The 27,135-nt window shown below is 45.5% G+C and overlaps 2 protein-coding genes and 1 non-coding gene across 6 annotated transcripts in view; 1 reads left to right on the top strand and 2 right to left on the bottom strand.

Moving 5' to 3' along the window:
- Positions 1–27,135, bottom strand: part of LOC137332588 (dedicator of cytokinesis protein 2-like) — a 555,930-nt gene that overhangs the window by 236,577 nt on the left and 292,218 nt on the right. The window lies entirely within an intron of this gene.
- LOC137332589 (INSYN2B protein-like) overlaps positions 1–27,135 on the top strand; it is an 86,771-nt gene that overhangs the window by 839 nt on the left and 58,797 nt on the right. For all 4 annotated transcript variants that reach the window (XM_067996527.1, XM_067996529.1, XM_067996526.1 and 1 more), the window contains exon 2: positions 3,178–5,318. In XM_067996527.1, coding sequence (XP_067852628.1) covers positions 4,090–5,318 — 1,229 coding nt within the window. In that variant the 5' untranslated portion in view covers positions 3,178–4,089. The remainder of the gene's footprint in view (positions 1–3,177; positions 5,319–27,135) is intronic.
- On the bottom strand, positions 13,644–13,753 carry LOC137332656 (U6 spliceosomal RNA). Its single transcript, XR_010965708.1, has one exon. It is a non-coding gene; the product is annotated as a U6 spliceosomal RNA (small nuclear RNA).

Raw genomic sequence — 27,135 nt, forward strand, 5'->3', positions numbered from 1 at the left:
AATAATCCACACCCAGCTTTAGGGAGTGCTCCAGGGAGCTGGTAGAATGTGCCGGGGTGGGGGGAGAGAAAGAGAGAGAGGAGGAGGTGAGGCAGAAATTTTAGCCAGCGGTACAGGCAGAGGCTGCCCTGGAGAATTGGTCGATAGTGATAAGCAGCCATTTGGACTGGGAGGGTGGGTGTGAGGGGAGTTAAAAGTGAATAAAAGATTAAGTAGTCCTGCACCAACTTAACGTAATGTCTAACTTGTACATTTTATCTATTTTCCCCCTCTAAAAGTGTTTTAAAGCCAGGAAGTGGATTACTGGAAGTATATCTGGGATTTGACTGCAGCTATATAAATTTGCATCAGACTTCACTTAACCCATTCAAGCTTCACTCTGAAGTATTGCAGATTGTTAGAGATAGGGGAAAAATGCCGGGTTAAGATGCGGACTTTATTTTCCCCACTCAACTCTCAATCCAAAGTGGGGGAGGGGGAGGGCAGAGACTGAACCTCTTTAAAATAAATTGGGGTGTAAAGAGTGATCGGCACATGGAATGGACACCCTGCCCCTGGGTAGAGTCGAAAAGCCTGGAACCCTTTAAGAAGCAATTGGATGGCATGAGGAGGAATGAGGGTGGGGAGGTGGGGTAGGGTACTCCTGCATGGATGGGTTAGATGGGCCAAATGGCCTTCCTTATCCCTATTTGTCTGGTGATCTTTCTCCTCAGAGCTGACCCACTTCGAGCAGACGTCTCACTATAGGTTTTATTGCCAGCTAAAAACTGCTGGTAAAGGTTAGGGATATGTTGCACCATTTTACTTTAAATTGGTCATTTACAGCGTTTTCGTTAACACGGAGTATGTTGGTCCACTGAAGATGCTAGTAGGTTTGCATAGGCTCCAAGCTACCCTGGTATCTCCTTTCTTAACAGCATCATCACAATCAAGGCTTTCTTATTTCTTTTCCCCAGCTCGCCTCTCCTGGAGGTGCTAACCCTCGCTGGGACAGGGCTCCAGTGAGACTAGGTGTCCTCCCACACTCTCCTTTCTTCACATCTAAGCCTAGACAACAAGCATTAGCGATAGCCCAGTCCGATCTCGTCTTTATCCCGGCACCCACATTCCAGCACGGATCACTGGATCAGGAGCCCAGGCTAATATTCCCTCCCCGCCCCAATCCAAGGACACTTCAGGTCAGTTGTAGCATCCAACAGTTTCCTGAGCTAAGAGCTCACTCAGCACGGATCAGGAATTGTACATACATTTTAGATTTTAATTCACACTGGTGTTGAAAATAATTCATCTTCCTTCAATTATTAAATATGTACTGTCATTCTCAAGGAACAAGTGATACACTGTGTAAATTCAGTATATTATCATCAGCATTCTCTCTATCAAATGGTAGAGTATTTTATATGATAAATCTCTTTCCTTGCAGCTGTTCCTTCTCCTATCCTAATTAAGCAAAATGCTACTGCACCCCTTAAATAAATGCTAACAATTCACTAGTGTCTGGTTCTATACAGTATGTTAACAGCTGCACATCTTCAGTAGACTGGGTCTGTTGTATGCTTGCTACATCAGTGTAACTGAGAGCAGGACCACAAGCTTAGTGTTAGTGTTGGGTCATTTGTCTCGAAAGCAGCGTTGGAAATAGCGTACAGCTCCTGTCCAAACAGCGACACACAAGTAAATGCATATAAGGGACACATGATGGTGTCAGCTATTACTTACTTTGTACTTAGGGTTGCCAACGTTGGTTGGACATATTCCTGGAGGTTTCATTGCATGGCCTCCCGCTTCCAACCGCCCCACCCAGTTATAACTAATAAATGGAAGTGTTCAAAGAAAAATAAAATAAAAACACAATTGTTTTTAATGGCCCTTTGATTTTTCTCCTGGGTTGCCCCCAGAGGTGTCCTGGAGACTCCAGGACAATCCTGGAGGGTTGGCAACCCTATGTGTACTGCACCTCAAGTACTCTGTGTAATACAGTGCAGGGCTGCCTGGAGTCAATAATTAGAATGGAGTCAATAATTTCCCTACATTATAACAATGACTTCACTTCAAAAGTACTTAATTGACTGGACAGAGCTTTGGGACATCCTGAGGTTCTACATTAATGGAAGTTCTTTCTTTACATCCCCATTTAAAATTATTGATTAAATAAAAGTAGGTGGTGGGTGAGAGTGCAGTGCTAACTCTTTTCCATTTATTCTGTTTTAGTTTTTAAAGGGCATTTATTGTTTTAAAGTTTTCTACTTTTGTTTTCCTCTCCCTCGCCTTGGACCCCCGGAGTTCACTCTTGCTGGGGTACAATTACACTGGCTCCATTCTTCCCTTCACTATCACCTCCAAGTGCTCATTCACCATGGGCTGCCTGAGAGAGTGAGTGTTGGGCAGCTGTTGGATCTTGGGAGGCATCACAGTCAAGCCCAATCCCGTCCTCATCCACTGTCCACACACACACACACACACACACACACACACAGCAGGGGTCTCTGGATAATGACGAGGAGCCGGAAACCCCAATCAGTTGACCCCTCCTCCTCTGAAAATCTTGGGCTGATTGTGGTATCCGGGCTGAGATTGACTAATTCAGCAAAGACCAGGAGTGGAACCTAGAATCTGGTGAACAGTAACACAAAGCGACATTGTGCCTTTAGCAACTGAGCCTTTAGGGGGTGCTGTGGATAAATATTTACATCATTATCAAGGTTAACCCATTGCCAACAGTACAATCTATTCAAGGTCCTTAAGGGAATGGATATACTGAGCCCTGATTGACACAGACGTTAGAACCAGGGAACACAGGCCCTGGCTTGGAAGAGGGATGGTCCAGAAGCAGTTTAAATTTAACGGGTTTTCACAGGGGGGGGGGGGGGGCGGAACACATGGAAGGAACTACCCAGGGAAGCAATGGAAATGGTGTACTGGAACATTTGAGAGAGAACGCAATGGATATTCGAGGAACTGGGTGATTGAGAGGGATTTATTTGTTGGGAAATTTTCCAGATTATCTTTTCATGTCCTGTACTTGACTGTGTTTCTATGTAAAATGAGGTGTTGAAGCAGAGCACAGACCTACCAAAATAGAACGAGCTGCGGATTTAAAAATCAGTTTTTTTTCCTGAATTGAAGTGTTTGGCTTGAGCAAAACGTTAAAACATTTTTTTTATATTCCTTTTCCAGAAACAAGTGTGATTTTCCACAGCCAACTGTCCAATGTGTTATCAAGTCTCTTGGTGGGTTTTTTGGGGCCTACATCCAAATTTCAGAGTCCCTGAAGATTACCTCTGCAATCTCCACCTGGCATACAGCAGAAATCAATGGGATATATTCCAAGAAACATTGCTTGACAACCAGGCTTCAATTTAATCGAACGGCAGTGATCTTTGTCCACCTGACTTAGAGCTGATTGGGATTCGCTCGCTGAAAAGGTAAGGACTCTTCGTGATGGAAGCAGCTCTCGAAGGAACCAGCTCGAGCGTATCAACACAAGAAAGGGTTTTCATCCAAGGTAGTTGTCGCACGAGCTATTGTGGCTTCGCGGGTTGCACTGACCAACCATTCCCAGAAACTTGAGAAAGTCCCGCTCGCATTTGAGATCGACCCTACAGAATCCCTTTGGCTGCGACATTTTCCCTCTGTAGGTATGTGCTGTTGGCCCTCAAAATAGCTTGAGTGTCATTTTACAATGGGGGCCGACTGGTATTGCAAAGCCACAAAGCACAGCTTGTACAGTATCAAAAGACTCCCAGATGATAAAGTCTTTACATCTGCTTTCTGATTTGTACTTTTGACAGAATGGGGTTCTTTTGCCCCTCTTCCCATCAGTTGGTTCGCTAGACTTCACTGTATGCAGAACTAATGGTGTTGATAAATAAAGAGTCTGCATTTTGCAGTTGTCATTCCTTCAGTTTAATGAGCATAACGGACAACCCTAACAAGGTGACCAGAAGTTGCCTATTGACCTTGCAGTCTAGTTCAGCCTGAGTTACATTGACTTCATCAGTTTTGGCCGGGGAGATATTTCCGCCTGCAATTCATTGTGTTTTGCTACATGCTTGGTCACAACTTTGCTCCTTTTCGCTGAGCACTGCGATGGGTCGTAAGGAAAGCAATTATCTGCAACCTTCGAGATGTAACAGTGCTCCGCTGCAGAACCCAAAGGCACGCTCCCTTGTGCTCAAGCAAGAAGGTCAAGATCCCACTGACTGTGCCAGGCAGGTCCTCCAACGCAAGAGCAAAGTTCAACAGGTGCACTTCAAAGAGGACTGCACATCCAACATGAGAGAAAAGACTGAAGGCAAACCCGCACTTAAAGGGAAAGCACAAACCTCCAGGCCTCGAGGACTGGCCAACTGTTCACTGGTAATTCCGAAGCCGCAAGGGGTCTTCAAAAGCATTGCTATTCAGACGTCACCGAGCCTGAGGAAGCACCTTCCAAAGTTCAGAGGGAAACTGAAGAACTCCACGAGATCGACCAAGGGGTCGGTGTCAATGGATTCAGTGAATGCCACTGGGGTCACTCTTACAGGGAATGGCCTGGCTTTGGACGTTACTGATAGTGCAACACAGGCTAAACAGACAGAGTCAGGCCAAGCCCAAGAGAAAGGAACTGAAAGGCCAACAAGGACATCTCCCCAATCGAGCATCTACAGCGTAGTCATGAGCAAACACTTGTCGCAAGCGCCTGATTCTAAACTACAAGACAAGCTGCGGGAGGCACCAGCTTCGTGCCACTGCCCAGATACGTCCACCGGTGCACACAACTTTGAGAACTCAATGGTCTCGGGCAACCCATCAGACCCTGGCCATCCCCATTCCAAAGTTGGTCCCTCCCCGCCTGAAAATATCCAGTGTGGGAATCGGGCACACCCGAACTGTTCCAGTCTGCACAAACTTGAGCCAGCACGCACACGGCAGTCCACTGCAACCGAGGCCAGGGCTTCAGGTCGCTGCAAGGAGGACGTTTCAGAACTTCCTTCAGATTGCGTAGGGATTGGCGATCAAACGGGCATGGGCGTTTCAAAGTTACCTTCGTGCCACCTACTCAATTCACTAAGTGATGTCAAGGCAGGCCTCCCGGACACTGAAAGCTTATCAAAAACCACTCGTAATCATACAGCTTCCTGTAACATGGAAATAAACTCTCAAACTAGCAAAAGGATTAAGGAAATTAATCAAATCCATCTGACACAGGAGGACTTATGTGATCTACAAGGCAGGATGCAGTTCATAGAGGATTCCTTACAGTCAAACGAACACAAGATTAAAGTCCTTTTGAATGTAATTCAGGATATGGAGAAAACCAAAGCACTCAATGAAGGGTACAGTGGCTTTTATTACATTTTTAATGCCTTGTAGCGTTAGTCTACTACTCTTATTTGCCAAAGAATTCTGACATTTAACACATCAGTAGAATGAGACACAAATTGAACCCCTCAATCTGCTGAGATTCGGATGTCCGCCACGTTGATGTGGGCAGAGCCTTGGCTGAGCCAGACCACCCTGCAAGAGGGAGGGAAACACAGGAACAAGAGTAGGCCGTTCAGCCCCTCAGGGCAATTAGATCATGGCTGATCTGCAGCTCAACTCCATTTACCCGCCTTTGCTCCATATCCCTTGATACCCCGACCTAACAAAAATCTACCGATCTCGGTCTAGAAAGCTCCAACTGTCCCCCAGCATCTACAGCCTTTTGGGGGAGATAGTCACTAATAAATCCAATAGGGAATTCAGGAGCGACTTCTTTACCCAAAGAGTGGTAAGAATGTGGAATGCGGTACCACAAGGAGTAGTTGAGGCGAATAGAATAGATGCATTTAAGGAGAAGCGAGATAAACACATGAGGGAGAAAGGAATAGAAGGGAATGCTAATAGGGTTAGATGAAGTAGGGAGGGAGGAGGCTCGTATGGAGCATAAATACAGGCATAGACCAGTTGGGCCGAATGGCCTGTTTCTGTGCTGTAGACTCAATGTAGCTATCAAACCCCTTCATAATTTTAAAGACCTCTTTTAGGTCACCCCTCGGCCTTATCTTTTCTAGAGAAAAGAGCCGCAACCTGTTCAGCCTTTCCTAATAGTTATAACCTCTCAGTTCTGGTGTCATCCCCGGAAATCTTTTTTTGCACCTTCTCCAGTGCCTCCAGATCCTTTTCGTAATATGGAGACCAGATAGGCAAGCAGAAAATTAAGAGACAAAAAAAAACAAATATCCAAGGATGGCTTTTGTTATGTGTAAGGCCTGCGTGCAAGCCAGGCGCAGTGAACAACACTTCCTTCTTTGTACCGTCCGAGTATACTGACTGCGGCCAGTAGCATTCCTGTACCATGTAGAAGTCAGAAGCCTCTAGAAGTCAGGGAGGTATGCATTACATCAGGTGGATGTGCAGTGTTACTTTGAATTCCAGGAAATCTGCTGTTTTGTGGCCTGCGCCACCCAGCCATTCCATCTACTTATTGGCGAACCCCACCGGCCTTAGGAAGGTAGGGAGTAACAGGCTTGCAGTGCCAGGGAGGTACAGTCAGCAAGTAAAAAAAGCATTATATAAATACAAGTTATTGTTGTTGAATTCCCTAATTGGAGGCCAGAGCTCCCCATTGGTAGAGGGAGGGAGAGTTCAAAATCATAGAATCGTAGAAATTTACGGCACAGAAGGAGGCCATTTGGCCCATCGTGTCTGTGCTGGCCAAAAAAGAGCTATCCAGCCTAATCCCAGTTTCCAGCACTTGGTCCGTAGCCTTGTAGTTATGGCACTTCAAGTGCATATCCAAGTACTTTTTGAATGCGATGAGGGTTTCAGCCTCTACCACCCTTTCAGGTAGTGAGTTCCAGACTCCCACCACCCTCTGAGTGAAAAAAATTCTCCTCAGCTCCCCTCTAATCTGTCTACCAATTACTTTAAATCTATAAATCAGCAGATGAATCCCTCTTGTTTGCTCTCACGTACCTTATGGTGGCCGTTGATTGGAATGTACTATCGAGGTCTTCTGGCAGTAGGCCACCCATTTGTTGATAAAGGAGTGTCATATAAGATTGTGGACAATGGGGTAGATCCTCACTTTGTATGAAGTAAAACGGGTGATCGCGAGTTGGCAGCCTGTTTTACATCTCTTCAATTTCCATTGATTTCAAAAATCAGGAGAGATGTAAAGCGGTCTGCGAACTCACTATCATTCATTTTACATCATCGCTCAAAGTCAAGATCTACCCCCATTGTTTCTATAGAAAAGCATTTGACAAAACCTGATAATTTGCATAAAGACACAGTGCCAGAGAGCATAGGGTGCAGTGTAATAATTACACCTTAATTATGCAAATTAGACTTTTTTTTGTCTACAAGCTAATTAGTTTTCCCAACAGGACTGTGCCTGTTCTCTTGTTCCCACGTTTTTAAAAAAAATGTGTTTTAGGAATGTGTACAGCACTGGCAAAGCTGAATTTATGGCCCATCTCTAATTACGAAGTGAGCCTTCTCCTTAAACCGCTGGAGTCCATGTGGTGAAGGTACCCCGGTGTTGTTGGGTAGGGAATCCCAGGATATTGACCCAGCAACGATGAAGGAGCGGCGATATGTGTCTAAATTGGGATGGTGTATGACTTGGAGGTGATGGTGTTCCCATGACATTGCTGCTCTTGTCCTTTCCGGTGATAGAGGCTGTGGGGCTGGGAGATGTAATTGAAGATTACCCCACCCCATGTGACTCATGGAGGTTCCACTAAAACCCCTCCCAGTGCTCAGTACCTCATTAAATTGTAAACAATTTTACAACACCAAGTTATAGTTCAGCAATTTTATTTGAAATTCACAAGCTTTCGGAGGCTTCCTCCTTCCTCAGGTGAATGTTGTGGAAATGAAATCCTCGAACCTTTCGCATTTATAAATCACAGAACAATACTTGGTGATTACAGACAGTGTTTTCAACTGCCCGTTGCCAAGGCAATCAGTGTGCAGACAGACAGGTGTTACCTACAAGGTCTCCGAATATACAAACCACCAAAAAAAAAAGAGAGATGCAAAAACATCGAAAAGACAGCAAATGACCCGTTGTATTAAAAACAGATAACATTTGTTCGCTGGTGGGGTAACGTGTAGCGTGACATGAACCCAAGATCCCGGTTGAGGCCGTCCTCATGGGTGCGGAACTTGGCTATCAGTTTCTGCTCGACGATTTTGCGTTGTCGTGTGTCTCGAAGGCCGCCCTGGAGTACGCTTACCCGAAGGTCGGTGGCTGAATGTCCTTGACTGCCGAAGTGTTCCCCGACTGGGAGAGAGCCCTCCTGTCTGGCGATTGTTGCGCGGTGTCCGTTCATCCGTTGTCGCAGTGTCTGCATGGTCTCGCCAATGTACCATGCTCTGGGGCATCCTTTCCTGCAACGTATGAGGTAGACAACGTTGGCCGAGTCACAGGAGTATGAACCATGCACCTGGTGGGTGGTGTCCTCTCGTGTGATGGTGGTATCTGTGTCGATGATCTGGCATGTCTTGCAGAGGTTACCGTGGCAGGGTTGTGTGGTGTCGTGGACGCTGTTCTCCTGAAAGCTAGGTAATTTGCTGCGAACGATGGTCTGTTTGAGGTTGGGTGGCTGTTTAAAGGCGAGTAGTGGAGGTGTGGGGATGGCCATAGCGAGGTGTTCGTCGTCATTGATGACATGTTGAAGGCTGCGGAGAACATGGCGTAGTTTCTCCGCTCCGGGGAAGTACTGGACGACGAAGGGTACTCTGTTGGTTGCGTCCCGTGTTAGTCTCCTGAGGAGGTCTATGCGATTTTTCGCTGTAGCCCGTCGGAACTGTCGATCGATGAGTCGAGCGTCATATCCCATTCTTACTAGCGAAAAATCGCATAGACCTCCTCAGGAGACTAACACGGGACGCAGCCAACAGAGTACCCTTTGTCGTCCAGTACTTCCCCGGAGCGGAGAAACTACGCCATGTTCTCCGCAGCCTTCAACATGTCATCAATGATGACGAACACCTCGCTGTGGCCATCCCCACACCTCCACTACTCGCCTTTAAACAGCCACTCAACCTCAAACAGACCATCGTTCACAGCAAATTACCTAGCTTTCAGGAGAACAGCGTCCACGACACCACACAACCCTGCCACGGTAACCTCTGCAAGACATGCCAGATCATCGACACAGATACCACCATCACACGAGAGGACACCACCCACCAGGTGCATGGTTCATACTCCTGTGACTCGGCCAACGTTGTCTACCTCATACGTTGCAGGAAAGGATGCCCCAGAGCATGGTACATTGGCGAGACCACGCAGACACTGCGACAACGGATGAACGGACACCGCGCAACAATCGCCAGACAGGAGGGTTCTCTCCCAGTCGGGGAACACTTCGGCAGTCAAGGACATTCAGCCACCGACCTTCAGGTAAGTGTACTCCAGGGCGGCCTTCGAGACACACGACAACGCAAAATCGTCGAGCAGAAACTGATAGCCAAGTTCCGCACCCATGAGGACAGCCTCAACCGGGATCTTGGGTTCATGTCACGCTACACGTTACCCCACCAGCGAACAAATGTTATCTGTTTTTAATACAACGGGTCATTTGCTGTCTTTTCGATGTTTCTGCATCTCTCTCTTTTCTTTTTTGGTGTTTTGTATATTCGGAGCCCATGTAGGTAACACCTGTCTGCACACTGATTGCCTTGGCAACGGGCAGTTGAAAACACTGTCTGTAATCACCAAGTATTGTTCTGTGATTTATAAATGCGGAAGGTTCGAGGATTTCATTTCCACAACATTCACCTGAGGAAGGAGGAAGCCTCCGAAAGCTTGTGAATTTCAAATATAATTGCTGGACTATAACTTGGTGTTGTAAAATTGTTTACAATTGTCAACCCCAGTCCATCACCGGCATCTCCACATCATACCTCATTCAAGAGAGACATTCTTCAAGCCTAAGCCTTACAGTAGTTGTTAGCAGGCTGATTTACATTGGAGGAGGGTAAAATAACCTTACCAGATCTTGTTCTCATCCAATGTACATTGATACAAATTTTCCGACATGGGAATTGAGCAAGATCTCTTGCTGATTTTTTTTTTTGCCCCTCCCTAAAGCAGGAGCACTGAAGCTAATTGTACAACACCCCTACCCCTGTCCCTGTTGAAATCATAAAATTTTACAGCGCAGATGGAGGCCATTCAACCCATTGTGCCTGTGCCAGCTCTTTGAAACATAAGAAATAGGAGCAGGAGTAGGCCATACGGCCACTCGAGCCTGCTCCACCATTCAATAAGATCATGGCTGATCTTCGACCTCAACTCCACTTTCCCGCCTATCCCCATATCCCTTGATTCCCTTAGTGTCCAAAAATCTATCAATCTCAGTCTTGAATATACTCAGTGACTGAGCATCCACAGCCCTCTGGGGTAGAGAATTCCAAAGATTCACAACCCTCTGAGTGAAGAAATTTTTCTTCATCTCTGTCCTAAATGGCCGACCCCTTATCCTGAGACTATATGACCCCTAGTTTTTGACTCTCCAGCCAGGGGAAACAGCCTCTCAGTATCTACCCTGTCAAGCCCTCTAAGAATTTTATACGTTTCAATGAGATCACCTCTCATTCTTCTAAACTCCAGAGAATAGAGGCCCATTCTACTCAATCTCTGAAAGAGATTGAAAGAGCTATCCAATTAGTCCCACTCCCCAGCTTTCTCCCATAGCCCTGTAAATTTCTCAGCAACTCAACTCAGACTGGGCATCAAAGCTAGGATTTTCCAGATCTCTATGTCTCAGTTCCATGTTGGGCAGTGCTGTTGTCAGCTCAGACGTCCAGGCAACACACCCAACATTCATTCTTAATCCCTCCCTGCCATGTATTTTACGCTGATGAACTATTCAGATGGGCCTGGGAGAGATAACACTAAGGCCCCTAGTGCAGGGCATCACCAAGGTTGAGAAAAGTAAAAGAAAAGAACCAAATGGCACAGAAGGAGACCATTCCGCCCATGATGTCTGTGCCAGCCCTTTACTGAAGCAGTCCAAAACTAATGCCTGCTCTCTCCTCACAGCCCTGGATATTTGCTTCAAATGTTTACCCATTCTTGCCCTGTGCTCATGTTCAAGTCATTTCTCTCAATGGAAAACACAAGAGATCCCAGCGCATACAACTACCCACATCCTGCAAATCTGAGGAACATCCAGTGACCCCTTCCCTACTCAGCATCATGATCCTAGCCATCCTCCAATCTGGGCAACTATGACAACAACAACTTGCATTTATATAGCGCCTTTCGCCTTTAACATAGTAAAACGCCCCATTGTGCTTCACAGGAGCGTTATCAAACAAAATTTGACACTGAGCCACATAATGAGATATTAGGACAGGCGGGGTGTAAAGAGGTAGGTTTTAAGAAGCATCTTAAAGGAGGAGAGAGGGGTAGAGAGGTAGAGAGGTTTAGGGAGGGAATTCCAAAGCTTAGGGCCCAGGCAGCTGAAGGCACAGGCACCAATGGTGGAGCGATGAAAATCGGGGATGCGCAAGAGGCAGAATTGGAAGAGTGCAGAGATCTCGGAGGGTTGTAGGGATTTGAAAACAAGGATGAGCATTTTAAATCCCAATAATACCATGTCCTTTAATTATTGTAATGCAAACCATCATTTCAACCTAACCCGCCTGGCGGGAACGGAACCGAACCGAACCGAACGGAACAGGACGGTTTGGATGCCCCCTTTTACACCCCGCCTGATCTTCCACTGCACTGAAGTCAACAGGTCTCCGACCAGAAGCTGCTCCATCCCAGCCAAACGAGTTAGGTTAAAACTGGGCGGTGTTCATTTCTTCGCTGGCATTTATCCAACACCTTCTGAAAAATCCACATACACAACATCCAACATGTTCCCTTTATCTACACACTCTGTGATATTTTCAAAAAGTTCATATAAATTAGCCTAGCGTGACCTGCCCTATGTAATCCCGTGCTGAGTGCCCCCTCCCTTCATCAGCCCGTACCATTCACTAATTTCATCCTGTATTAGAGAATCTGGGCGGTAGATTTTCAACTTGCCACCCAGGCGTGAAACTGATGTTGCGGATCAACCGTCCATTACAGAAACCACCTGATTTTCATCTCCATTGATTTAAAATCGGGAGGAGTCTACATCCAATGGCCAATCTGCAACAACTGTTGAATGTCCAAGTGGTGGGTTGAAAATCTCCCGTTAGAAGTTACCTGCAACTGAGGTAAGACAAACCGAGGCCTATATGTTCCTGGCCTATTCCTATTCCCCTTTTTTTGATTGGGGTATAACATTTGCCACTCCCTCCACCCGCACCCCCCTGCACCCCCCTCCCCCCCCCTTGACCCCTCAATTCCTGCTTCCAAAGATTTTGTGGAAAATGATGGTAAGGGCCTCTGCAATCTCCTACTTTATCTCCTTCACTGTTCTGGACTTGTCTATTTTTAGATTCATTAACTTTTTTAGTACTGTATCCTTTTGAATATCTATCTCCAGTAATAGCTCCTTCACATCCATCTCAGATTTTCCTACAGCTTCACTTTCATCTTCCTCTGTCAAAACCAAATTAAAATACGTATTAACCAGGTTCCTTGTTCTCAAGTACAAAATGGCACCATTCATGCTTCAGTGAGTCCTTTGCCTTCTTTGATTAATCTTTTTACTTCTCATGATTGTATAAAAGCTCTTGCTATTTCCCTTTTTGTTGACCTCTAGACTTCTTTCATACTCCTTCACATTCCTAATCTTTACTTTTGTTTCCTTTCTATATCTTTTATAATTCTCATAATTTCCTTCTGTATGATCCCCTCTCTATTAATGATTAAGCCTCTTTTTTTCCAAATCTTATTTTTGCTTCAATCTCACTATCCATGGAATCCTATTTTTGATGTTGTATTTTTATGTTTTAATATTTGACACCTGATGTGTGATTTATCTATACTGGATGCAAGACACAGTAGCTCTCCTGTGGCGTTGCTCACGGCGAGCAGGAAGAGTGTGACAAGGAAAGCGTTACGGGAAGTAAATGTGGCCATTACAGGAAGTGTGCACAATATGTAGATTTCCTGTGACATATAACATACAAGGTATTATCATCAAAGCCACTACTTACAGAGATGGAATAATTCAAGTGTTTTTAATTTAAGCTATTCTGGTATTTTCACCACTGTGAGTCTGTCCTGTTTTCCCCTCAAAACTGTAAATATGTATCTTGGATTATTATGGTATGTTTCCTGCTCAGTTTTTATTTCTCACTTTTTTTAAACCCAGAAAGAATACAATAACAGTAAATAAATGTGACTGCTTTATTAAACATTGCATATATAAACAACCCCAGTACACACATTGCTTTGCATGTAAAAAAAGATACCTCATAAAACATTAAAAGTTTGTGTTTTATGCTGCTTCCATATGGATTCAGTAGTGTGGACGTGCAAGAGTAGTGAAGGAACTTGGACAGAAGTGTCTTGAAGCTAGTTGATTGGTTCCGGAAAAATTAATAATTAGTGTTTCCCTCACCCATTGTAACTGCATAAACTAATCTTAGGTAAACAACTGTTTTGGAATTATCAATAGGCTATCTCTATCTGTCTATCTCTGTCTGTCCATCTCTATCCGTGCTAGACTCCTTTTCTGATGTTAAAAACTGAGCTCAAAAAAAATTATTTAAAAAATGTATTTTATTTTAACCCTTCACAAATTTGCATGTCATCCCTGCACAAGGGCCATGCTAATCTTCTCTGTATCGTTCCAATTTTAGTATATGTGCTGAAATTCATCTTTCAGCTGTTTTCTCAAAATCAAAACAGTGGCAATGACTGACTGCCCCATTGCCGCCATCGCTGTTGCCATGGCAATATTCCCCGGGCCTACCGCTGGGCAGCCGGAGAGGCCCCCTGGGTTAGGCAATAGGACCACATAAAATGAAAATTGGGGTCTTATGAAGTATGTAGGACCCTGATTGCCATTTCTGGACTGAACTGGCTGAAGAGGATCTTGAAGATAAGTTCCTCTATTTTTATGGGATTGGGAAGAGTAGCAGTGCTCCTCAAGGCTCCACAAAACCAGCCAGGGTCCCTGCCACTCCGGTTTCTCGCCCACCCAACTTCCCTGCAGATACTGGGCCTTCCAAAGACCCTCCTACTTTCTTCCAGCCTGGAGGCCGTGTGATATTGTTGGTGGGCACTTGATACCTGGCTATGGCCCGCTGCCTTGATACTCATGAGGCCCGGCCACAAAATGGACCGGGATCCACCCCCCAACCATGCTGGAATTACCAGGCAGCCGTCCCAAGTGTGCCCACGAGGGAAGCCCACCCCATAGTGTGCAACTTTTTCCATTACAAATTCCTGTGTCCGCACTTATAGTTGGACCGGGACGTGCAGACCTAATTAAGTCCCCATTTTATTCTGTCCTTATTTTATATATTCCTATTATAAGTTCCTGTGTCCACGTTTATAATGGGAATTGCCTGTACAAAGCTGTCATGCTGTAATTGAACCCTCCTGCCAGTGGAGGTGTGGCAGTGCCCCCCCACCCCCTGGCAGGAGGAAGTAATTACAGCATGACAAGTTTACATAGGCAGTTGCCATTATAAATGTGGAAACAAGAATTTATAATGAAGACATCAAAATAAGGACCAAAGGTATGAATTAAAAATAGGGACTGAATTACGTCTGTGTGCCCAGGTGCAACTATCCCTTGCCCTCTATCCCACTTCACTTAACTTAACTCCCTGGATGCAGATGTAAGATTTTTGTGTATATGAAATATAATACAGATTGCAACAAATAATGATGTTTTTCTTGGAAGTAACAGATGGTTTTAGGATGGAGATTACTTTCTTAGCTGCTGCGTATAGTGAGGTGCAGTTGAGCTCTTTCAGACACTTTAAACGGAATCATCAGTTACATCAGAAACTTTACTGAGACAGAGTTTCACATCACAGCCCATTATGCCCAATAGTACAAATAAAAAATCATTCCCAAATCCTTTAAAAATTCCACTTCCTACTGTGAATTGAATATACACTGGTGAATTTAGAATGCTAATAAGATCGTGGCTGCTAGTTAATCTCGATCAGCTCACTGAACTAGAGCGTCAGACGTACGTACAAACCTAATCGGAACTCAGAGAGTTACTCAGTCATCACTAAGCCCCTTTTCAAAACTATGTGAGACCTCTATACCAGGAGGGGCAGGTACAGAAAGAAGACAGAACCAGCATAGGACCCTAGGTCTGCATATTTAAGCAGCCTCCCGCCTGAAACAAGCGGGCGTGCTGTTTGCCCTAGGCATCAATGGCGCTGCTGAATTACCCCTTGATCTTCGACTGCCGGCTGTCCATTGTACAAGGGAGAAACAAGCAGTTGAACATTGTCTCCATTGATTGGAGAAAGAGCAGAAGGAATTTTAATCTGTGTCCTGACCTGTGTTGTTTCTCGACCTGGGGGCGCTCGATGCTGATGCCTGAAATGGGATGTGTTCCATTGTCTGGCATCAACGTCCCTTCACCTCAATGAGTTTAACCAGATGAGGGAAGAAGAGGTCAATGAAATGCTAGCAGCTGAACTTCCACGGGGCTTCTTCCCCGTTGACCGCTGAGACTTTGGTCACGCTGTTATATCAGGGTTTCTGTGGCTCCACACCGAAGTCCTGAAGGACGGACGGGAGAGCACCACCGCCCCCCCCCTCCCCCCCCATCAATGGAAAAGCTTGTAGGTTGTAGAGGGAAGGAGGGGGAGACTGAAGGGCATGAGGCGTTGCATTTGTTTTTTAATTCATTCTTGGGGATGTGGGCGTCGCTGGCAAGGCCGACATTTATTGCCCATTCCGCTTTTTCCTTGTGAAGATGGGAGCGGGGGCTCTTTTCTCTAGAAAAGAGAAGGATGAGGGCTTTAAGATTACAAAAGGGTTTGACAGGGTAGAAGTATAAAAGACGTTTCCACTTGTGGGGAGACCAGAACTAAGGGTCATAAATATAAGATAGTCACTAATAAATCCAATAGGGAATTCAGGAGAAACTTCTTTACTCAAAGAGTGGTTAGAATGTGGAATTTGTTACCACAAGGAGTAGTTGAGGCGTATAGTATAGATGCATTTAAGGGGAAGCTAGATAAGCACACGCGGGAGAAAGGAATAGAAGATTATGCTGATGGGGTTAGATGAAGTAAGGTGGGAGGAGGCTCGTGTGAAGTATAAACACTGGCATAGACCTGTTGGGCCGAATGGCCCGTTTCTGTGCTGTAAATTCAATGTAATTCTTGAACCGCTGTAGTCCGTTGGGGAAGGTGTTCCCACAGTGCTGTTAGGTAGGGAATTCTGGGATTTTGACCTAGTGACGATGAAAGAGGTCCTGGGAAAGAAAGAGTCAGCGCAGGAGATGTGTGAACAGTGAGATCGAGTGCAAGCTCCTACCGACATCAGAACTAAACGATTGTGAAGCTGGAGTCAGTGCCGCGTGACTGATGAGCCTGCTTGAAGGCTGGTATCGTTGCCTCAGTCTAGTGGTGCTGGCATGTACAAGATAACCTCTAATTAGTGGCTGGGTCATCAGAGAAAGGTGGCGGGGGGGCGGGGGGTTGGTCAGACATTATACATTCAGCGAGTGCTGGATTGCTGTGATATTGCGATGCAAATGAGCAACAGCTCTGACCTCCAATAACCCGAATATGCGGAGCTAGCTGCAGTGAAGTCTGTCCAAGTATTCAGGTACTAATGTGAAATGGGCCTTGAATGTCACATCAGTCAGGTCGGTAAGGACCTCTGGATTGGAGAGGCAGTTAAGGATGTTGATTCGCTAATGTAATATCATCAACACAATGAGAATTTTACGACCCATCCGCCCCACCCCACCTCCCTCCACTCAATTTTTTTTCCTCCTTTTGCATAATGTTTCTGCAGGAAGAGCTTCAATAATTCACTGACTCAAATCAAAGTATTTGGGTCAGAACACAATCGCATTTCTTGAATGTGAAACAGCCTCAGCTCACATTACTTTCTGTTGGATCATTGACTCCACCGTTCTGCTTTAATACGATCTCTGCATGTGTCACGGAAAAGGCTGTTTCGTTGGCAGACTAAAAGCACTGGCAACAAAAACGAGTCTTCATCCAAACTGACTGCGACACAAATTCTTAGTTCAGAACGATTCACTCGTTCAACTCCGCTTCTTGCTAACATCACAAAACCGACTATTTTCCGAGCTCCCCCCTCCCTCCCACAAATAGTGGACGTGGGAATGTCTCACAAAATGGGTTAAGTGTTCTTTAACTAATATCACCAGCGGTTACTTCTGGGCTTAGCAGTTGTAGATGTTACTGCTGGTGTTACTAGTGGAATCTGACTCTGAGCCATCACACCAGCCCTTGGCAAAAGGTCCAGTAAAGAGTCAGATTTTTTTTTAACAAGCTTTCCTTTTATATTTTATTGCAGTTAATTGACGATGCAATGACATGACCGGACCATTCGCAAACTTGGCGTCCTATTTAACCCTGAGATGAGCTTCCAAACCCATATCCACTCCATCAACAAGACCACCTACTTCCACCACCGTAACATCGCCCGTCTCCGCCCCTGCCTCAGCTCATTTGCTGTTGAAACCCTTATCCATGCCTTTGTTACCTCTAGACTTGACTATTTAAATGATCTCTTGGCCGGCCGGCCTCCCATCTTCCACCCTCCATAAGCTTGAGCTCATCCAAAACTCTGCTGCTCGCACTCTTCACCCATCTCCCCAGTGCTCGCTGACCTACACTGGCTCCCGGTCCGGCAAGGCCTCGATTTAAAATTCTCATCCTTATTTTCAAATGCCCCCATGGCCTCGCCCTTCCCTATCTCTGTAACCTACTCCGGTCTTACAACTCGCCGAGATATCTGCACTCCTCCAATTCTGGCTCTTGTGCATCCCCGATGTTAATCGCTCCGCCATTGGCGTCTGTGCCTTCAGCTGCCTAGGCCCTAAGCTTTGGAATTCCCTCCCTAAACCTCTCCGTCTCTCTACCTCTCTCTCCTACTTTAAGACAAGCTTTGAACAAGGGGGTATAACCTTAAAATTACAGCTGGGCCATTCAGGGGTGACGTCAGGAAGCATTTTTTCACACAAAGGGTAGCAGAAATCTGGAACTCCCTTCCCCCAAAAAGCTGTGGATACTGGGGGACAATTGGTGCTTTTAAGACTGAGATCAATAGATTTTTGTTAGGTAAGGGTACCAAGGGATATGCAGCAAAGGCAGGAAAATGGAGTTGAGGTGCAGATCGTCCATGATCTAATTGAATGTCGGAGCAGGCTCGAGGGGCTGAATGGCCTACTCCTGTTCCTATGCTCCTACTAGCTGTGTCATTGTAGGTTTCCTATTCAATTGAATCCCATCATTTTACCAGGATTACAAACAGTGCCCCTTTAACAGCCTCCAGTTTTATTTTCCCTCCTTGATCCATTTCTGTTCATCTCCTTGAATATTTTTCTGTAGATAGTGTGTACTGAGGGCATCAACCAGGAACCTGACTTGTAGTAGTGTGTGGTGGTTGAATTAATTGCGACAGAGATGCAGTCATTAACCCAACGTCCCTTCAGTGAGTTAGTCAGTTCATTGCTGCATGCTAATTCATTGTTGGATATAGCAGCTTCCCAAAGTTACTTCAACCAGTGATTTTTCAGCAGCAATTGTTGTCGGAAAGAAAGAACTTGCATTATATAGCGTCTTCCACAACCTCAGGACGTCGCAAAGCGCTTTACAGCCAATTAAGTACTTTTGAAGTGTAGTCACTGTTGTAATGTAGGCAACTCGGCAGCCAATTTGCACACAGCAAGATCCCACAAACAGCAATGTGATAATGGCCGGATAATCTGTTTTGGTGCTGTTGATTGAGGGATGAATGTTGGTCAGGACACCGGGGAGAACTCCCCCACTCTTCTTTGAGTAGCTTCCTCACACGGCTCAATTGGCAAAGTCAGCGAGTAATTGGGCCATATGGCCAGTAGGCCCCCAGTTTGATTCCCAGTCTGTGGTGAGTTAGTTGACATCAGCCAAGGGTGGCGAGAGAATCATAGAATCTTGCGGCATGGAAGGAGGCTATTCGGCCCATCGTGCTGGCCCCTTGAAAGAGTGATCCAATTAATCCCACTCCCCTGCTCTTTCCCCATAGCCCTGCAAATTCTTATCCTTTTCAAGTATTTACCCAATTCCTGAATCTACTCCCACCACCCTTTCAGGTAGTACATTCCAGATCATAACAACTCGGTGCATAAAATAAATTCTCCTCATCTCCCCTCGGGTTCTTTTGCTAATTATCTTAAATCTGTGTCCTCCGGTTACCAACCCACCTGTCATAATTTTGAACACCACTATTAAATCTCCCCTTAACCTTCGCTGCTCTAAGGAGAACATTCCCAGCTTCTCCAGTCTCCACATAACTGAAGTCCCTCATCCCTGGTACCATTCTGGTAAATCTCCTCTACACCCTCTCCGGAGCCTTGACATCCTGTTAAGGTGGGTTAAATTATTGGGGGGGGGGGGGTGGGTGGTGGTGGTGGTGGTGGCAGGTTCTTGCTTTGATCACTGTCCAGTGACTACTGCTGCAAGATGCTGCGTGTGTATGTGTGTGGACATGGATGGGCCTCAGCTGTGTTGCCCACAATCAGGTAGCCTGTAGGCGCATGGTATCCACGATCGCGTGTGAGCAATTACTACTTGGGTGAGATACAAGGGGGACACGCACCACCTGTGGGACCATATCCCTTAACAGCTGAGGCCTTCAGGAGAGGAAGGGCCCAGTAAGTAGGTCAAAACATTAACTCGGTTTGCAGAATTGTCAAAAAAAAAACACAAGCGACGAAAATAACCCAAGGACGTTAATGGACGTGATGGAGCTGAATTAATACACAGTTGCAATGTCAGGATCATTGAATGCTATATGGGTAATTACTGTCAAGTCAGGTGCTTTCCACTTCATGTTACTGATAAAGCCGTATTTAAAGCTTTGCTGTCTTGGTGTTAGCCATGGTTCAGTTGGTAGAACTCTCACCTCTGAGTCAGAAGGTTGTGCGTTCAAGCCCCACGCCAGAGACTTCAGCACACAATCCAGGCCGACACTTCAGAGTCTGTCAATATTTTCAGGAGTTCTGAGAGTGTGTCAGTATCTGTAGGGGGTTTCCTGGAGTGTGTCAGTATTTACAGGGGATCTACGGGATGTGTCAGTATTTACAGGGGATCTACAGGATGTGTCAGTATTTACAGGGGATCCCCGGGATGTGTCAGTATTTACAGGGGGTCCCCGGAATGTGTCAGTATTTACAGGGGATCCCTGGGATGTGTCAGTATTTACAGGGCATCCCTGGGATGTGTCAGTATTTACAGGGGGTCTACGGGATGTGTCAGTATTTACAGGGGGTCCCCGAATGTGTCAGTATTTACAGGGGGTCCCTGGATGTGTCAGTATTTACAGGGGGTACCTGGATGTGTCAGTATTTACAGAGGGTCCCCCGGATGTCCCAATATTTGCAGGGCGTCTCTAGGAGTGTGTCCATACTTGCTCAAAACTGAAAGTTTTGAAAATCACTGCTGAAAGTGACAGATTTTCTGTGAATTCAATGAGTTTGATCTGGCATTGGAGCCAACTGTACTCATATTTGTGTACAATGTGCATTCACGGCTGCTTGAAAGTGATCATTGCCAGTTGTGAACATATGCTCACGAACTTGCATAAGTGTCAGCCTTGGCTCAGTGGTAGCTCTCTTGCCTCAGAGTCAGAAGGTCATGGATTCAAGTCCCACTCCAGAGACTTGAACACACAATCCAGGCCGTCTGCCCTCTCAGGTGGATGCAAAGTATCCATGGCACTATTTCGAAGAAGAGCAGGGAAGTCATTAATCTCATTGCTGTTTATGGGATCTTGCTGTGCACAAATTGGCTGCTGGGTTTCCTACCTTACAACAGTGACTACACTTCAAAAGTATTTCATTGGCTGTAAAGCGCTTTGGGATGCCCAGAGGTTGTGAACGCAGTGGGACAAACTCTCCACAAGTTGCAGAGTCAGTCCTTGGTCCTCCATTCACCGTGATACCTCTGCAGTTGTTGATTTCCTCAAACACTCCCTCACCGCCATCTTTAACGCTTTCATCCCCAGAAAAATCTTTACTCTCTGCCACACTAGTCATTGCCACACTAGTCATTGCCCCAGTACTGCTTGACCATACCAAATTCTACCAGGCTTTGTTCTCCTCTTGACAAAACCACCCACTACTCTAGGATCATCCTAAAGAGCAGAGTTAATCTCAGGCTATATTACTCTATGACCAGCTGCCTCATGAAACCTATCGCCCCTCCACCCTCACCTCCAACAACAAGTGAGAGGAGCTTGTGGATTTCTTCATCATCAAGATAAAGTCCATCCATTCAGCTGCATATGCTACTTCCCCCTTCCCCTTGCCCCTTAAGCCAGATCTTCCCCCAGTCCCGCTCCCAGTCTGGACCAGAACCCCCAACTCTCTCTACTTTCTCCTGCACCTCCCCCCATCTTCTCCAATCTCATCTCCCCCATGAGACCTAACCCCATTTCCACTAAGCTCCTAATAACTCATTGTAAATGGTTTGCTCTCCTCAGGGCTGTAATCTTCCTATTCAAACCCAGCATCATCACCCTCCTCCTTCGTTAACTACTATCCCTCGTCCAAACTGCCTTTCCTCTTCAAGATTCTTCAACATATTATCGCCTCCCAGATCCACGCCCTGCTCTCCTGTAACTCCTTGTTTGAATCCCTCCAATCAGGTTGCACAACTCCCATGGCACCTCGACAGCCCGAGCCAAAGTCATGAGTCTTTGTGCCTGTGACCATACTGATTGTCCTTCTTAACCTCATTACAACTTTCGACACAGTCAATCACACCATCCTCTATCAGTCACAGTCAATCACACCATCCTCTATCAGTCACAGTCAGTCACACCATCCTCTATCAGTCACAGTCAATCACACCATCCTGTATCAGTCACAGTCAATCACACCATCCTGTATCAGTCACAGTCAATCACACCATCCTGTATCAGTCACAGTCAATCACACCATCCTGTATCAGTCACAGTCAGTCACACCATCCTCTATCAGTCACAGTCAGTCACACCATCTTCTATCAGTCACAGTCAATCACACCATCTTCTATCAGTCACAGTCAATCACACCATCCTCTATCAGTCACAGTCAGTCACACCATCCTCTATCAGTCACAGTCAGTCACACCATCCTGTATCAGTCACAATCAATCACAACATCCTCTATCAGTCACAGTCAGTCACACCATCCTCTATCAGTCACAGTCAATCACACCATCCTCTATCAGTCACAGTCAATCACACCATCTTCTATCAGTCACAGTCAATCACACCATCCTCTATCAGTCACAGTCAATCACACCATCCTCTATCAGTCACAGTCAATCACACCATCCTCTATCAGTCACAGTCAATCACACCATCCTGTATCAGTCACAGTCAATCACACCATCCTCTATCAGTCACAGTCAATCACACCATCCTCTATCAGTCACAGTCAATCACACCATCTTCTATCAGTCACAGTCAATCACACCATCCTCTATCAGTCACAGTCAATCACACCATCCTGTATCAGTCACAGTCAATCACACCATCCTCTATCAGTCACAATCAATCACACCATCCTGTATCAGTCACAGTCAATCACACCATCCTCTATCAGTCACAGTCAATCACACCATCCTCTATCAGTCACAGTCAATCACACCATCCTGTATCAGTCACAGTCAGTCACACCATCCTCTATCAGTCACAATCAATCACACCATCCTGTATCAGTCACAGTCAATCACACCATCCTCTATCAGTCACAGTCAATCACACCATCCTCTATCAGTCACAGTCAGTCACACCATCCTGTATCAGTCACAGTCAATCACACCATCCTCTATCAGTCACAGTCAATCACACCATCCTCTATCAGTCACAGTCAATCACACCATCCTGTATCAGTCACAGTCAGTCACACCATCCTCTATCAGTCACAGTCAATCACACCATCCTCTATCAGTCACAGTCAATCACACCATCCTGTATCAGTCACAATCAATCACACCATCTTCTATCAGTCACAATCAATCACACCATCCTGTATCAGTCACAGTCAATCACACCATCCTCTATCAGTCACAGTCAATCACACCATCCTCTATCAGTCACAGTCAATCACACCATCCTCTATCAGTCACAATAAATCACACCATCCTCTATCAGTCACAGTCAGTCACACCATCCTCTATCAGTCACAGTCAGTCACACCATCCTCTATCAGTCACAGTCAGTCACACCATCCTCTATCAGTCACAGTCAATCACACCATCCTCTATCAGTCACAGTCAGTCACACCATCCTCTATCAGTCACAGTCAATCACACCATCCTCTATCAGTCACAGTCAATCACACCATCCTCTATCAGTCACAGTCAGTCACACCATCCTCTATCAGTCACAGTCAATCACACCATCCTCTATCAGTCACAGTCAATCACACCATCCTCTATCAGTCACAATAAATCACACCATCCTCTATCAGTCACAATAAATCACACCATCCTCTATCAGTCACAGTCAATCACACCATCCTCTATCAGTCACAGTCAATCACACCATCCTCTATCAGTCACAATCAATCACACCATCCTCTATCAGTCACAATCAATCACACCATCCTCTATCAGTCACAATCAATCACACCATCCTCTATCAGTCACAATCAATCACACCATCCTCTATCAGTCACAATCAATCACACCATCCTCTATCAGTCACAATCAATCACACCATCCTCTATCAGTCACAGTCAATCACACCATCCTCTATCAGTTACAGTCAATCACACCATCCTCTATCAGTCACAATCAATCACACCATCCTCTATCAGTCACAGTCAATCACACCATCCTCTATCAGTCACAGTCAATCACACCATCCTCTTCCTGTCACAATCAATCACACCATCCTCTATCAGTCACAATCAATCACACCATCCTCTATCAGTCACAGTCAATCACACCATCCTCTATCAGTCACAATAAATCACACCATCCTCTATCAGTCACAATAAATCACACCATCCTCTATCAGTCACAGTCAATCACACCATCCTCTATCAGTCACAGTCAGTCACACCATCCTCTATCAGTCACAGTCAATCACACCATCCTCTATCAGTCACAATAAATCACACCATCCTCTATCAGTCACAGTCAGTCACACCATCCTCTATCAGTCACAATCAATCACACCATCCTCTATCAGTCACAGTCAATCACACCATCCTGTATCAGTCACAGTCAGTCACACCATCCTCTATCAGTCACAATCAATCACACCATCCTGTATCAGTCACAGTCAATCACACCATCCTCTATCAGTCACAGTCAATCACACCATCCTCTATCAGTCACAGTCAGTCACACCATCCTCTATCAGTCACAGTCAATCACACCATCCTCTATCAGTCACAGTCAATCACACCATCCTCTATCAGTCACAGTCAATCACACCATCCTCTATCAGTCACAGTCAGTCACACCATCCTGTATCAGTCACAGTCAATCACACCATCCTCTATCAGTCACAGTCAATCACACCATCCTCTATCAGTCACAGTCAATCACACCATCCTGTATCAGTCACAGTCAATCACACCATCCTCTATCAGTCACAGTCAATCACACCATCCTCTATCAGTCACAGTCAATCACACCATCCTCTATCAGTCACAGTCAATCACACCATCCTGTATCAGTCACAATCAATCACACCATCTTCTATCAGTCACAATCAATCACACCATCCTGTATCAGTCACAGTCAATCACACCATCCTCTATCAGTCACAGTCAATCACACCATCCTCTATCAGTCACAGTCAATCACACCATCCTCTATCAGTCACAATAAATCACACCATCCTCTATCAGTCACAGTCAGTCACACCATCCTCTATCAGTCACAGTCAGTCACACCATCCTCTATCAGTCACAGTCAGTCACACCATCCTCTATCAGTCACAGTCAATCACACCATCCTCTATCAGTCACAGTCAGTCACACCATCCTCTATCAGTCACAGTCAATCACACCATCCTCTATCAGTCACAGTCAATCACACCATCCTCTATCAGTCACAGTCAGTCACACCATCCTCTATCAGTCACAGTCAATCACACCATCCTCTATCAGTCACAGTCAATCACACCATCCTCTATCAGTCACAATAAATCACACCATCCTCTATCAGTCACAATAAATCACACCATCCTCTATCAGTCACAGTCAATCACACCATCCTCTATCAGTCACAGTCAATCACACCATCCTCTATCAGTCACAATCAATCACACCATCCTCTATCAGTCACAATCAATCACACCATCCTCTATCAGTCACAATCAATCACACCATCCTCTATCAGTCACAATCAATCACACCATCCTCTATCAGTCACAATCAATCACACCATCCTCTATCAGTCACAATCAATCACACCATCCTCTATCAGTCACAGTCAATCACACCATCCTCTATCAGTTACAGTCAATCACACCATCCTCTATCAGTCACAATCAATCACACCATCCTCTATCAGTCACAGTCAATCACACCATCCTCTATCAGTCACAGTCAATCACACCATCCTCTTCCTGTCACAATCAATCACACCATCCTCTATCAGTCACAATCAATCACACCATCCTCTATCAGTCACAGTCAATCACACCATCCTCTATCAGTCACAATAAATCACACCATCCTCTATCAGTCACAATAAATCACACCATCCTCTATCAGTCACAGTCAATCACACCATCCTCTATCAGTCACAGTCAGTCACACCATCCTCTATCAGTCACAGTCAATCACACCATCCTCTATCAGTCACAATAAATCACACCATCCTCTATCAGTCACAGTCAGTCACACCATCCTCTATCAGTCACAATCAATCACACCATCCTCTATCAGTCACAGTCAATCACACCATCCTCTATCAGTCACAGTCAGTCACACCATCCTCTATCAGTCACAGTCAATCACACCATCCTCTATCAGTCACAATCAATCACACCATCCTCTATCAGTCACAATCAATCACACCATCCTGTATCAGTCACAGTCAATCACACCATCCTCTATCAGTCACAGTCAATCACACCATCTTCTATCAGTCACAGTCAGTCACACCATCCTCTATCAGTCACAGTCAATCACACCATCCTGTATCAGTCACAGTCAATCACACCATCCTCTATCAGTCACAATCAATCACACCATCCTGTATCAGTCACAGTCAATCACACCATCCTCTATCAGTCACAGTCAATCACACCATCTTCTATCAGTCACAGTCAATCACACCATCCTGTATCAGTCACAGTCAATCACACCATCCTCTATCAGTCACAATAAATCACACCATCCTCTATCAGTCACAGTCAATCACACCATCCTCTATCAGTCACAATCAATCACACCATCCTCTATCAGTCACAGTCAATCACACCATCCTCTATCAGTCACAATCAATCACACCATCCTCTATCAGTCACAATCAATCACACCATCCTGTATCAGTCACAGTCAATCACACCATCCTCTATCAGTCACAATCAATCACACCATCCTGTATCAGTCACAGTCAATCACACCATCCTCTATCAGTCACAGTCAATCACACCATCTACTATCAGTCACAGTCAGTCACACCATCCTCTATCAGTCACAGTCAATCACACCATCCTCTATCAGTCACAATCAATCACACCATCCTGTATCAGTCACAGTCAATCACACCATCCTCTATCAGTCACAGTCAATCACACCATCTTCTATCAGTCACAGTCAGTCACACCATCCTCGATCAGTCACAGTCAATCACACCATCCTCTATCAGTCACAGTCAGTCACACCATCCTCTATCAGTCACAATCAATCACACCATCCTCTATCAGTCACAATCAATCACACCATCCTCTATCAGTCACAGTCAATCACACCATCCTCTATCAGTCACAGTCAGTCACACCATCCTCTATCAGTCACAATCAATCACACCATCCTCTATCAGTCACAATCAATCACACCATCCTCTATCAGTCACAGTCAGTCA

This window comes from Heptranchias perlo, chromosome 14, assembly GCF_035084215.1.
Source record: "Heptranchias perlo isolate sHepPer1 chromosome 14, sHepPer1.hap1, whole genome shotgun sequence".
NCBI lineage: Eukaryota > Metazoa > Chordata > Chondrichthyes > Hexanchiformes > Hexanchidae > Heptranchias > Heptranchias perlo.